Below are 15,412 nucleotides of genomic sequence, written 5' to 3' on the forward strand. Positions count from 1 at the left end.
AGTAAGAAGAACAAACCAACATGATAGAGAAGGCTAATATAATCGAGTTTTATTTTAGGCGTAGGACAAAATATAAAGAGATTCTGATAGACCTGGCTTTGCAAGGATTTCTCATGTGAGGCATTTAAATAGAATATTGACTGTGAGGTATGAAGACTAGATATACCATTGTGTGTGTGGACTGTTGCTGTCCAACTGATGTTTGTCTCGAACACTTGTTTCAGCTCAAGTTCCAATTGAAGGATGAAAAGATGCAAATATGTTCATGTGATCAGTGCAGAGTGATCCAATTAAGCAGCAAATAAGTGCTTTTCATTGAGAAAAAATTAATCCTTGGGCCACAGCAGACTTCGATGCTGTAAATAAAAATTCGCTGGGATGACCAACCTACAAAAGGATTAGAGTAGTCATACCCCCATAAAAGGTGCCAGGCCGAGCTAGTAGATTAGCCCCCCAGAGGAGCGCATGGATAGAAGTTAGGGATGCAGAGCAGCGCAACTGATAACACTAATGCTGAGCTGTGCAGTTGATTGCATAGATGCTAAGCCTCAGCAGTTGATTGCTCAGCAAGATCAGGCTGAACAGTGCAGCTGATTGCACTGATATATGGGCACATGGAAAGAGACGACACAGTGGGATGCGCTGGTAGAGATGGGGAAATGGAGAGACTGGTCGAGAGAAAAGGTGAAAGCTCTTTATCACATATGAGGATGCAATACTAATACGGAAAACGATTATAACGATTAGAGCTGGTAAAGAGATTGTGTGCTGATGAGTTTGTTTTGACGGACTAAGTGCCCGCAGGCATAGAGAAACAAAAAATGAACAATATGGAGAGGAGAAGTAAAGGAAGGCTTACCACCACTAGATCAATGGCACTAATCATGCCTACTTATAGGCTAGGACAGGGGTCTGCAACCTTTCATATCCAAAGAGCAGTTTTGCACAGAGTCCGACCAAGTAAAAGTTGTTTAGAGCCGCAAAATGTAACATGACTTTTTCTAGAAAACCTTATTTTTTTAATCTTGTATAGGAAATTAGTTGTTGCCATCTCAAACAATCAACAATTCATGTATTTTTAATGTTAAAACATATAATTTTCAAGCTAATTCATAGAAAAATGTCTCTTAAAACATATTTCTGGTTCTTTCAATTCTTTTCCCACTTATAAAAAACACTAAAGCTATTGATACCGGTATATATTAAAGTAAATTATTTAGCTCTTTATATACATTTTAGCCACTATTAAGAGCCACTGAAGAGGGTCCAAAGAGCCACATGTGGCTCTGGAGCCGCAGGTTGCAGACCCCTGGGCTAGGAGAATGTTGAGCATTTAACAAGGAGGGGAGGTGCAGAGAGATGCGGGGAGTTAAAGCAAAGAAAAAACATCAGTGACCAAGTAGGTGGTGATCATTGATCATCGACTAACGTGATGCGTTAAGTCACCTTGTGCCCGCCATGATGTGGCGTGGGAGCCATGATAAGCCTGCTGTGATGCACTTAGGTGAGATGGGTTTAGGGTGCGATGCTCCAACCAAGATGGGTTTAGAAGCTAATGTGGCCACTGCAAAGGGCATGCCATGATGCGTTGAGGGTTTGAAGCGCCCGCCATGGACTCTGAGTTGAAGTTGGTGCAGGACGGACTAAAAGTCAGCTTGAGAAAAGCCTTTGTGGGCCTGTTGGAATGAATCCAGGCTGAAGCCAGGGGATCAGTGCGAGCGGCCAACAGGTGAGGGAAGGTCACGAATGACAAAAAGAGGCTGCCCATCAGGTTCAAAAGAGGCGTAACAATACACTTGATCTTTTAGTTTGCTTTTGTGTGGGAAAGCAAGCAAGGCCAGGAACCAAATGAAGGGCATCATGAAAGATGACTGGTGCAGTCCCTGAGTTGATTGGCTGGAGCTGAACAAGGGACATTGGCTCAGGTGAAGCTGATAAGAGTCTTTCAGATTGAATTTTCGCTTAATGTTCATATATTTTTTCCCCATGTCAGTTCTTGGGCTCTTAGTAATCCAAGTGGAACACACAGTGTGAAACAAATGATAGCCAGAAGTGGCCAAGTTAATTAAAAGTACTGAGTTGAGGAAAATGCAACTAGGTTTGAATTGTCATTGTGTAAAGTTTATAGAAAATAATATTTTATATTCATAGTGAAGTTTAATGAACTTAAAATTAATTCTTCCTGGTGTACCTATATTAGGTCAAAGCAGCATTCCGAAAGTAATCAGTATTTTGTACAGACTTCATTTCTATGACACCTGATTTGTTTAATTCCTATACTTTCCTCTAGTTAAAGAAGAAAGTCTCCCCGACCATGGCTCTGATACCCAACAACATCACTCTGAAATATACGACTGAGCCACATAAGCCTACCAGTGTCTGCTCCTACCATTCTGTGTTACCCGAGGACACTCTTGAGTCTGAATTTTTGAAGGAGTCCATTACCTGGCCTGAAACACCGACTCTACCGTCTAACTTTTCTCTGAATGACACCAGTGATCCTGCTCACAGCACCTTTACAATTCTTCCAAAAAATGACAGTCAAAGTTGGCGTTTAGGCGATCAGCTTGAGGTTTTTATAAAAATGATGGACTTCCATAGCCGTCCCAAAAAATCAGGGGGAGATGTTCTACTTGCTCGGCTGCACAACCCTACCCTTTCTGCAGGCGTGACGGGGCAAGTGTTGGATCATCTCAATGGTTCCTACACTGCTAGATTCCCTTTACTCTGGGAAGGAAGTGCACAAGTTGAGGTAACACTAAAACCTTTCCTGTTACGTGTGTGTGTGTGTGTGTGTGTGTGTGTGTGTGTGTGTGTGTGTGTGTGTGTGTGTGTGTGTGTGTGTGTGTGTGTGTGTGTGTGTGTGTGTGTGTGTGTGTGTGTGTGTGTGTGTGTGTGATGGGGAAATAATAGTGTCAGTAATTAACAAGAAAGAGATCAATGAACATTACTCAAGCACCATACATTTTTATTGTTGCAAAATAAGAATAGTCACAAAGAATAACATATTTTATCTGTTTTGACAACTACTTAGGGTGGCCATTTCTATAGCACCAAAAAGGAGGACATTGTGCGGCATATCAATAAATTACTAAGGTGTACATAAGAATCGGGTAAAGTCACATTTATAGTACAATTCTTAGTAGTTTAAAGAGGATGCTTGTGTAGCTGAATCGAACAAAATATTAAAGAAATGTAAAAAAGAATTGGTTCCAAGCATTTGTATTTATTTAAAAAGTGACCACCGAGATGAATCTTTAAAGTGCAGAATACCACAAAGCATAAGATGTGTGGACTTAAACATTAAAAAAATATTTTTAACAAGAAAGATTCATAATAAAATAGCCTAATATTTTTTAAACAACAAAAAGATTGTAGAAAACACATTCAACTGCTCTAAAAGTATAGCTTTATTTTTAAGAGCCTTAGTCTTTAGGGAACTTATCTTAAGTGTCTCTGTGTACAGCAGACCTGTCTTTATGGTCATCCCTTTAGCTATGGGCGAATCACTGAAATCCACTTTGAAGTCACAGTCTACACTTCCGTAGGACTAGTGATGTTTTATAGTATAGTCCACCTTGCAGCTCTGCGCAAGTTATTTTAGCATCCAGGGGCGACAAAACTTAATGTAAAAGCCAACATTGAAGAGTTCGTTGCTGCACGTTTATTACTTTTATGTTAATCCGTACTCGCACGCCGTTCCATTGCAGCTGTTCCTCGACTGCTCCCAAAACCGTGGAATGAATCTCCACTACCTTTGGTCATAAATTCACGCCCTTTTGTCCATTCTGGGTTAAACCATGTCCTGGTTTTGACAGGATGCTGACTGTAATACTTAGCATCAGTGATTCTGATCCTTGTTTACTTTTATGACCAATGACAAGCAGATCTTTATCTGACACGCCACAACTCTTAGCTAATCATCTGTTAGATCAGATAGTGATGCATTTTTGATGATTGGATATTGTGCTGCAGCCCAGCAAGAAAAATAAATAAATAAATAAAAATCTGCTCTACAGGCCTAGTGCCTCATAAAGGAGGACAAATACATGTCCGGCTGGATGCGGCGCCGGACGCCGGAAAGTTCAATGAAAATCCGGACTGTCCGCCCTAAAGCTGGACATCTGGCCACCCTACAACTACTCTTATAACACAATTATTTAACCATTTTTACCTCTCTAAGATGCAAATGTCCAAACTAAAAATGAGTCACTGGCTGTATAAGATTGAAGAGTGAACCTTAATTTTGTTCTCAGGTCACTGTCTGTTTAAGGACATCTGCTGCACAAGAGAGATGGAATGCTTTTTTCAGATTACATCACATCATAAACCAGGCTAGGCAAAATAAACGTACAATTAGTTTTCCCCTCAACTTTCCCTATATGTATGCTAGGCATGATTGAACACTGCAAAGTCAATAACACTATGCAGAGAATGTCCACTGTTGCTACCTGGAGGAGTAATCCCTCATACAGATGTTTTTAGGATCAAGGTTCAGCATGAATAACCATCTGCAAAGAATGACTGGGGGAGAAGACATGCCCTGCGACAAACTGGTGACCTGTCCAGGGTGTGCCCCGCCTCTCGCCCGTAGACAACTGGAGATAGGCACCGGCACCCCTCGCGACCCCGCTTGGGATAAGCGTGACGGAAAATGGATAGATGGATGAGAAGACATTGCAAACTTTCAAAAGGAATGCAAAAGCACTGATCTGGATATACTTTCAAGATGATGATAGATTAGCTTCAGGGTTTGCTTTGTCCAGGAAAAACAAAACAACAAAAACACAATTAAGCAGATCAACAAACTTTGTCTATTGTTTATATTGATCTCTGCAGTCCGAAAGTTTGCCATTAGAGTTTTCAGTTTAATTTTCAATTCAATTTATTTATATAACGCCAATTTATGACATGTCATTCCAAGGCAGTTTAAAGAGACAATTTAATCAGATGATATGGTTGGGTTGTTTATAAGTTTTTTGTCTTAAAAAAAAAAATTCAGCCTGTCATTGACTTTGAGGGATATGCTTATCCTGGATAAGCATGTGGCGACAGTACACATTCATTTGAATTATGTTCCTGACTCTAAAGCAATTCCTCATACTAAGCATGCATTCAGCGACATTGGAGAGGACAAATTCCCCTTTCAATGGAAACCTCAGGCAGAACCAGGCTCATCATGAGCAGCCCTCTGCTGAGACTGACTGGGAGTGGAAGTACCCTAATGCAGAAATACCAAAGGGAAAATAGAAGCACTGATCCACAAATCCATAAATGTGAGAAAAGATAACGGTAAACTACATCCATTGGTGGCTTTGTCTACTAAAGACACGGTTGTTTGATTAACCATAAGCTAATATTAAGGCCAAAAGTATGAGCCTATAGCTATGCCAAGGATAGATGCAGAACTATGCACTAAAATACAGGCCTGACCCTATCAGTCGAAGTTGTTGAGGGTAGCATCTCAGCTGATTTTTCTTTCAAGAATGTCAAAGCCAAAGAGGACCAGATGAAGCTACTATAATGACCAAAAAATCAGAGAGTACATAGAGTAAAGTTAAACTAGCAAATACTGCGGAATGGGAAAATAGATATTAAAAAAGCAGAACGATGAAAAGTGGTTCTCCAGCAGTATAATACCCCATTTACAATACCCTTGAAAAACCGATCCATACCGAGACCGGTCCTAGTTCAGATCAGTTAACCAGGCCGAGCTTGGTTCTGACGACCGTTTACACATCACACTATCTCGGTTCCTCTACTCTTCGCCTCCTAGTGACAATCTGCGGTATTACTGCTAGTATTGAAGGAGGAAATCAAGCAGTTGGTGGCGTTAATGCACCAAAAGTTGTTTGCCAACTGCCATAAAACACAAGAAGAAGAAGATGAAGAAGGAGGGAATCAAGCAAATCAAAATGGCGGCACCTGTCACATTCAGAAAGTTATGCTTGATTATTATTGCTGTACTTCGATGTCTGCGGAGGGTCAGGCGAAGATGGCAACTCTAAACAACTATAAACTGATGTTTATAGTTGTTTATAGTTGTTCTTCTTCTGTTTTGTGTTGGTTGGCAAACAACTTCTGGAGGGGCATTTTCGCCTACTACTGGAATGGAGTGAGAATCGGGATGTGCAGCCAGACGGAGATGATGCGTTCTGCTTATGCGCTCTTGTTATCAGAGAACCGAGCCAGGGAAAAACCGAGCTGAGCCCACCTCTGGAACTGGTCTGCAGTTATCTCGGTTTGGTTGTGTCTAGCTAGGTTCAGTTCAGTTTGCTTTCCATTTACACTCGACTATTTATCTCAGTTACTGAGCTCGGACCAGTCTCGGCACGGTTTTTCAAGGGTAGTGTAAATGGGGTATAAGCCTATAGCACCAAACCATAGAGATAGCTCAGGATAACCTTAGAAACTCTTAGCCATAAGCTTTATTAAAAAGGAAAGTTTTGAGCCTCAAAGAGTAAAATTGAAAGATTGTTCCACAAGAAAGTAGCCTGATAAATAAAAGATTTGCTTCATATTATACTTTTAGAAATTCTAGGTGTAATGAACTCAGAATGTTGGAACCAGAATTCGAGGCAAGACAGCCAGTGGGAAAGTTAAAAACATTTATTAAAACAAACTGGAGCTCGGGGCTGCTCGTGTGCTTGGGGGTAGATATCTGCAAAGATAGGAGAATACAGGTCAGTGACTGGATGTGGAGCTGAATATGACTTGGAGCAAAGTCACTGACCTGATTCAAAGTTTAGTCCGCTCACGGAGAACACAGCTGAATACAGACGGGAGGTTAGACCGCAGTTGCGGCGGGCATCTCCCCCAGAGTTCCTAGAGAGTGAGGAGAGCAGGCGCCAGCAGACACCGAGCAGATGGAACAAGTTATTTAGGACTTTGTATGTGAGAAGAAATAAGGGTTTTAATTCTAATTTAATTCTGTATTTTATAGGAAACCAATTAAGAGAAGGTAATGAATTTGAAACATGAGCTCTCTCTTTTTTTTCTCTTTGTTTTCTTTAGAACTCTGGCTGCAGTATTTTGGATCAGCTAAAGGCTTTAAACTACAGTTTGTGGACTTCCTGATAGTAAAGAATAACAATAGTCCAGCTTTTAAGTAATTCATGGACCAGTTTCTCAGCATCTTGGTCAAGACTAAATTCTGCAATATTTTATTATACATAAAGATATAATAGACAATTCTAGAAAGCTGTTTGATGTGGAGTGATGGAGAAAGGGTAGGGTTGTGCAGCCGAGCAAGTAGAACATCTCCCCCTGATTTTTTGGGACGGCTATGGAAGTCCATCATTTTGGAGTTTAAATTAAAGTCCTGTTAGACAAAGCACCAGAAGTTATTACCTGAGACCCTTTCAATATATCCAGATGAAATTATGATTAATCAGCTTCTTTTTCAAAGACTCTGGTCCAAAGACAAAAACTTATATTGTTTCTGCAAATTATCTCCACAGATTCTAAAGGGGTTCCTAGAACAGAACTACCTTTCTTTATTTGCTTGTTGGGTTCATTTAAGTAATTTATTCTGATTCTGTTACACCAACAGAATTAATATTAACTAACATAAATGCAAAAAATTGCACAACTCTAGACAGAGACAATGAACTAGGCTCTGTCTAGTGTTGTGCAATCACTTGCATTTATGTTATTCAATATTAATTCTAATGACTAAATAAACTGAAATTAACTGAACAGTTAGTACGTGTCCAATTGGGTATGTGTTGGCACAACAGAGTACTCATCTATTATAAAATGTTTATACTTCTGTGGTAGTACTTGTGCAACACAAAGGAAAGATGCGTGCCTTCACTGGACACCAGCACAACCCGTATGGCTAAGGCGGTGTCATGACATTGCTATGGCACGCCACTTCTGGCAAACAGACATTCAGAGAAATGCTGAACAAAGTCAGAGACCTCTCACAGCCCAAAAACATATTTTACAATTTCAACATAATCCAAAAAAGAATAACTGTTGTTGCTTTTTATGTTATTTGCAAAAACAGCCAATTTGTCTAAACCTGAACTGAAGTAAACCCCATCTGTCATATACCACTGGTTGCTGATTGGACAAATTCGGGTGTGTGGTTTACTGGGCAGACTTGACATAGTTAAGGTAGTTGAGGGAAGGTAATACAGGGAGAAACGGGGAGGGTCTGCTTTTAAGAGAGCATATTTTTTTAGGATGATTTAGATATGCTGTAACCAAGTGAAATACCATTGTGGGCATGATTTTGACAAAGAAAGCATATTGTAACATAAGAAGAAATAAGGGAACTTTAATGTTGTTTGATAAAGTTTTTTTTTCAACTTTTTTGTTCTTTTCCAAAAAGGTAACCCTGGTCCACCCCAGCGAGGCAGTCACTGTGCTAGAAAGAATCACCCAGGAGCAACCTGGCAGAATTTATTTTAAAAGTGTTTTCCGCTCACATTCAGTTACTGAATCTACCACTTGTAATGTTTGCCTAAACGCAACCCTGGAACAGCTTTGCAACTACACTGATATTCGCACAGGCGAGCCCTGGTTCTGCTACAAGCCAAAAAAACTTAAATGTGAACACAGGATCATCCACTCATCTGCAGGAACCGATCAAAAATTAAAGCCCATGGAGGACAAGCTCTTTCAAAAGTAAGTGCAACTGCAAAATCAACCACCATAACTTTGTATAGCAAGATTTATTAAAAAGAAAACATCTTGGGTAGAAATATACCATGACTATTCAGTCCATGATACTCTAGTAAATTGATATCTCCAGATCTTACTAAAGTGCTCTTGCTTTAACATGATGGTTGGTGAAGATGAAAAATGAGTAAGGCATGAGCTACATATTTAGCTTCATTTTTAAATCTCACCCACAACACAAGCCACAAAATCCCAAGAAGGACAAAGGGGGAAACTATTCATCATTTACAGCAGGTCTGTTTTCCTTACAAAAATGGCATAGTTCAAAAATGTAATCTGTAAAGTATTTCTGCTTAGGAATATTTGAAATTAGTGTAACGGAAATATTACTATTTAACTTCTGGTTTAACATAACCAGGATATATTGTTTCATTGAATATAGTATTTATAAGGACAATAATATTTCTAACATGAAATATTAGAAACCTTTTTCACAAAAGCAAAACAATAACAAAATAAAGATAATTTTATGAAATGGATGTATGCATCCATTTCTCTCAAGAAGAATATTTTGGGGTTGAAAACAAACAAATAAACAAGTGTTTAAAAGTCAAAACAAAAATCAAAATTTAAATGTAAAGAGCATCTTAAAGGTGCATTGCACAAGTATAAAACCTATACAAGAACTTTCCTATATTTACAACAGTCGCTTCAACTAGTCCCAGTAGTCAGTTCAAAAAGAGTGATACAGGAGGGATTCCCTGGGAATGTGCAACTCTGAGCGACGGAATTATCTTGAAGCAAATATTCTCTCTATGATTACCTCCAATAGTGAGACTAACTTCCTCCAACACCAAGTGCACTTTCTTTTGTGGGCATCTATCCAAAGTAAAAACATTGTGAGAGGAATGTCCAGGTAGAAGTTGAATGCCCAGTCTCTCTGCAAACCCTTTCTCCATAAATTCTGTGTCCACTTCGAAATAAATGAAAGCAGAGGTCTGGTGAGAAACAGAATATCGATAGACAGACTGAAAAGGTCAAGTTAGGAGAATTGGACATGTTTGTCCAGCTCTGTAGAGTTCTCCCCTCCTCTATTCAGCCTGACCCTTTTGCTGGACAGATTGACACTGTGCCCCTGACCACCATAGAAATATAAATTAAATTTACGTCTGGGCTGCTTTTCCTCCTTTGACAATCTGTTCCTTCCCAGCTGCAGGGTTCAGGTGTGGATTCACCACCTGGAGCACTGTCAGAATCTGAACAAAGTAAATAGACAATATCCATGGGAGATTCCCAACACGGGGTCAGAGCACAGAAAACAGGTCAGAGATCCAAAAACTTATTATGACTGGTCTGAAATGGTTCAGGCAGGCTCAGAGAATCAGGAGGCAGAATCTAGTCAGTATCAGGCAGATGTATGGGTACAGGAATTGTGGAATAAACTCACCGATGGCAAATAATAATCTGGCACTAGGGACAGTCAGAGTGATGGTTATGTCGATAGGAGAGCAAGTGGATCTGATGAAGGTTGATTGGGAATAGGGTGGAACTGACAGGTGTTTTGAAAGATGAATCAAACCAGTACTAATGCAAGGAATCATGATAAATTGTCCATTTATTAGGATATATTACTATATATTTTGCAATTGTGCAATTATAAATTTGATTTTTATTCACTGTTGACAAAACTATTACTACACATGCAACTGCATGTCAGTATCCAGGGGACACGGGTTTAATTTGTTGTCATTTTGTCAAAAGAAAGAGCAGTCACTGAGCTCTATATAAGATCAAGTTACTATTGAAATAACATCTAGAGCAGTAAATGGATGGCAAGTTCAGCATCATGTTAAAATCATTTCAGTCTTGGCAGCATCTTGGCTTTGTTGTTATACAAAATGTGGAATATTTCAGTTTGGGTCTCTCTGAATTTAGCAAATTAGAGTTTCACCATGAATATTTTTATGTTTATGCACAAGAGAGATGGAGAGTGCAATAAAGGGATGACAGGTATGGTTCTATCTGGAGATATACAATACATGTGTGAGTATGTATTAAAAAGACATTTTGCAGAATTTTCTGTCATGTTGGCTGATAGCGAGCTCACATTCAGAATTAACATCATATGCTATATCTCTTGACTTCACCCCCCGTTTCATTGACTATTTCCAGTTGCAGAGATTCCATCATCATGTCAACATGAAATATCCATACTGGTTCCCAATGTCCAAAAAGTAAGATCATGGTATATGGTGCAACACCTCCTTAATTCCTCTTAAGAGTATTCTCACCTCATCTTTTGTCTACATTATTTCACATTTTTTATGAAAAATCTCTGATGCACTCCTTCACTGTAGCTCTTAGCAACATCTAGTCCCTGACTGCATTTCGCGGCACAAATATAAACAAAAGTTCCACCTCTATACATTCACTACCAGCTTAACACAGCTTCGCTCCACTTTGTGTTGCTCTGGATCCATCCTTCTACATAGAGATAACATGGGAATCCTTTACTCCAGCTGCAAAATTTGCATTTCTTGTGAATGTTGGCGAGAGCAACCAAAAGTCTCTGGACAATAAAGAGTCTTGAAGGCCAGCCGTGGGGCCGGAGGCGAGGCAGAGTCTTTGCAGGGCGGTCACAGGGCCGCAGGAGAGGCAGAGTCTCTGGAGGGCGGCCATGAGGCCGGAGGCGACGGAGGAGGGCCTCTGGAGGGTGTCTTGTCTGCTGCAGGAGCCTTGGAGAACGGCATCTCTGCTGCAGCAGCCTTGGAGGACGCCGTCTGCAGCTGAGGAACCTCAGAGGGGGCCGCTGACTGCGGCTCTGTAACCTCTGAGGGGGCTGCTGACTGCGATGCAGGAACCCATGAGGAGGTGTGGAGTCCCCGCTGACTGGCCTTGGAGATTGCACAACCCTGGATGTCTCACAGTTCACAGTCTCTCTATTAGATCTTTCCTGAATTTCAGGGGTTTCAGGATGGCGCAGGATGTGCTCAGGGGTTCTTGGACAGCTAAAGGGCTCTGGCTCGGTATCTGGCCTGCTAAAGGGATCTGGCTCAGGATCTGGCCCGCTAAAGGAGGGGAACTGAAGCAGGCGTCAGGCTGACCTGCCGAAGAGGGAGTGGAGGCGTCATGGTGACCCGCCGGAGATGGAGAGAAGGCGTCAGGCTGACCCGCCAGAGGGGAAGTTGCCTTCTTTCCCCGGCGGCGGTGCTTACACCTGGAGGAAGCAGATAGCATGCGAGGACCAACAGTTGGTGATGGTGGAGGAACAGGATCGGAGGTGAGAGACAGCAGAGCAGGTTGGTGATGTAGTGATGCCTTGGGGGGGTGAAGTTAAAAGCATCCTGAATATTCCACTCAGCTTTGGCAATGTAAAAAAACGATGGAGTTCAGGAAACTTCTCCAGGTTCTTCTTTAACTGTTCTGCTGCACTTACCCACTTCCAAGTGTCATGATTTTATCTAAAGCTCGGACCCACATGCAGTGAAGCCAAACAGAGAGACACAGAGTAAAAGTTTGAACGGGTTTTATTGAAAGGTATTTTGAGTTCAGTGCAGAGTTCCTCCGAACTCTGCTCGGCCGGGAAACTGAAAGGCGAGGGGAAGACAGACTGTTAAATTCAGGCTCAGTGGGGAATTGGAGTTGTTAATCTTGAAGGATTTGTTGCCACTCACGTTTCCAGAGAAGAAGAGACACGTAGACTCCAGTCTGTGTGTTGGTCTTCCAGGGTTTGTTTGATTCGATGGAGGGCGGAACAGGGTTTACCCAGAACTCGGACGGAGTGGAATGTTGCAGCCGCTGGTTGCAACTCAGTTTTCCTGTGGTACTTGAACGGGTCGCGGTGAAGATGACTTCCTTACTCAGAGGGTGATCTCAGCGTGCTCAAAGGTGGCTGGATCCAAACCTCTTGTTTGGAATCCGTCGCTCAGTGTAACACTCAGTTAATCCCACTTGGGAGAAGGCGGTCCGAAAAGGTCCAGTTTGCAGGAAGGCTTCCTGCCGAAAGACAATGACCAAACAAAGTAGAGACTCAGGAAGAAACAAGCGCTGAGTAAAACTCAATGTGATCTCAGCTTAGCTAGAGAACAAAAACTCAAAAATGCAAAAACTCAGATAAGACTCAGCAAAAACAAGGCCTGGCTAGAGTACCCCAAACTGGCAAACACTCTGGCGTCGAAGTAGTGGCATCCAGCGGCTTAAATGCAGTCCGGTGATGAGGCAACAGCTTGCAGGTGTGTGAGGAGGCGAACCGGAGCCAGGCGCCTCCTGGTGGTGAAAGGGAGAAACACAAAAGACAAGACAAACAGACGAACACAAAAACTGGGATCCTGACACCAAGGAGGACTGATGAAGGGAAGACTGTCATTGGTTGGCTTTGCGAAATCCATGATGGCTGGTTCCTACTGTCAGGTTTTGGTTGAGGTTCGAGGACCCAAATGCAGACGCTGAGAGGCAGGGGTGAGTTCTTGCAGTTTTTAATAAATCCACACAGGTAACAGAGGCGGGAATCCAAAAATCCAACATACAAAAGTGTAAAACAAACCAGAGCCATGGAGACATCAGGGGAAAACAATCACGAGGAGCAAGGGAAAGATGGGAAAAGACGATGTAAGTGTCATGATCTGGCCTGAAAGCTCTCCCCTAATTAGTAATTCCTCTCACCTGCCCTCTTCCTTCCCAGCCTCAATTATAATTTATTCCCCTCACCTGTTTCCTCTGGTTTATATTCAGTTCAGCCTGAGCATTCAGTGCCAGATCATTGCTTGTCTTTCTGCTAGTCTTTCTGTTCAGTTTTTATTTGGTTCATGTCCTGGATCCTAGCTGCCAGTGGAAAGAGGGTTTTAGTGTTTGTCTCGTCTCCTAATCGTCCACTGTTCCTCCCCCACTGAGTCCTCTGGGTTTTTGGCTCATTATGGGGGGAGGTTCAGTTTTTATCAAAGTAAGCCTGGCTCCTGGGTGGAGACCAGTTTAAAGTCTGCTTCAAGTTCCGGTTCCTTCGTCCTGTCTCGGCTACCCTCTTCCACTGTGCCTGCCTGTCTGCACCTGATCCTGTCTGCTCCTGTGCGTGACCAACTGGTCATGCTTCTGGTCCCAGTAAGACTCTGAACCCTCCTGGAACCCTGTGGATGCATTGAAGTCTGGATCCTGCCACCTGTCTCTGTTCCTGTCTCACCAGGATCAGCTTCCAGCCTCACCTCTGGGACTGCAGCACTGGGGACACTCGTGGTCTGGACTGTTAAACCAGAGTGTCTGAGATTGGGCGGTGTTATATATCCAGAAATTAAAACAATAAAACTAGAAATTTCTCGAAATTTCGTTTGTATACACTCATTTATACAAAATGACAAAACCCGTAAATCTGTCTACGTCTAAGTCTAGAAAACATAGAGCAAAGTAAAAGTAGTTCCCATCAATCAACTGGATTCAACTCTCCGGATTCAACTTTCTGTAAAATAGCCTCTTAATATGCACGTGCGCCGCACATCTTAAGCTCAGATCTATAATCTCTTTATTGCACTCTTAGTCTCTCTCATAAAATGTATAAACATAAAAATGTTAAGGGCGAAACTGTAAGTTGAGGAATTCAGACCCAAACATTCCACTTTTGTGTAATAAAAAAGCTTTGGTACTATGGAGTGAAATGAATGCAAATCTTACCACTAGAGCAGTTTCAAGCAGTAACACCTGAAAGAAGATTGGAAGTAGGATAAAAATGGTGAATATCACATTTTCTCCTAAGAAACTGGTAAGAATGACATTACCTATATTTTTCTAAATTCCTCATAGAATCAAATTATTGAAAGAGGTAAAAGTAAAATTAAATAGGTCACATTCTTGTTAATAGTTATTTTTTTCCATGACAAGGTTTATTATTTGTCCATGCTCTGCTATAGGGGAGTCAACATGAAAGTCTTCATTCAGGCAAGAGGGCCTTCCAGCATCACTATTCTACCCAAACTAAAAGGTAAAGGGGATTTAGAACAAGACAGATAATAGCTACCAAACCAACTTTGAGAATATATATATATATATATATATATATATATATATATATATATATATATATATATATATATATATATATATATATATATATCTACTGATACTTTATATATACATCTACTGAATTTAATCCAAGCCAAATATGTAAAAAAGAAGCTCAAACGCTTAGAGGACCGTGACAACCAGTGGCCCTCCGAGGTTAAATGCAGGTGGGGCTAATGTTAGGCCAGCAGGAGCAGCTCTCTGTAGCCGTGTTTGAAGTACTTCTGACTCAAATGGTGTTTTTTTATTTGTTTGCTTTTTTGACAAAACATTAATTTGATTTGTGTTTACCTTACTGTGTTAATCATTATTCCCCCACTATAGTAAAAAAGTAAAATTCATTATCATCTAGAGACTATTAATAACACGTTAAATGCAGCTCCAGACGACCTGTGGGGTGATGTCACGAGCACATTTCTTTTCCTCTTCTTGCCTGACCTTAGACAAAGAACAGGTAATTAAAATGCAACTTGAAGAATTGTTTGAGAAGAGTTATACAGGAATCAAACTGTGCACTTTGGGGTTCAATCTAAAACTATATAAGGAACAAATAACTCTCAGAAGTTCAAATTGTTCCTTGGTAGGTTCAATGCTCAAAAACTGAATTTTCTTATGGCATACTTTTTGGAAACCTTAGAACATTCCCTCAAATAAAACCTGGAGATACTTGTTTAAAATGAATGTCCTCACCTCTTATTGTGCGACTGCATATTTGGGTCGGTCCATCAGTGGCTCTCCA

General features: G+C 41.1%; 1 protein-coding gene across 1 annotated transcript in view; it reads left to right on the plus strand.

The window, feature by feature from the left end:
• Positions 1–15,412, plus strand: part of LOC119792914 (NXPE family member 3-like) — a 36,143-nt gene that overhangs the window by 14,387 nt on the left and 6,344 nt on the right. Inside the window, exons 2-4 of the mRNA XM_038299760.1 lie at positions 2,291–2,752; positions 8,339–8,634; positions 14,523–14,593. Coding sequence (XP_038155688.1) covers positions 2,291–2,752; positions 8,339–8,634; positions 14,523–14,593 — 829 coding nt within the window. The remainder of the gene's footprint in view (positions 1–2,290; positions 2,753–8,338; positions 8,635–14,522; positions 14,594–15,412) is intronic.

The sequence above is a fragment of the Cyprinodon tularosa genome, unplaced genomic scaffold (assembly GCF_016077235.1).
Source record: "Cyprinodon tularosa strain WSP-4 unplaced genomic scaffold, ASM1607723v1 ctg434, whole genome shotgun sequence".
Taxonomy (NCBI): Eukaryota; Metazoa; Chordata; class Actinopteri; order Cyprinodontiformes; family Cyprinodontidae; genus Cyprinodon; species Cyprinodon tularosa.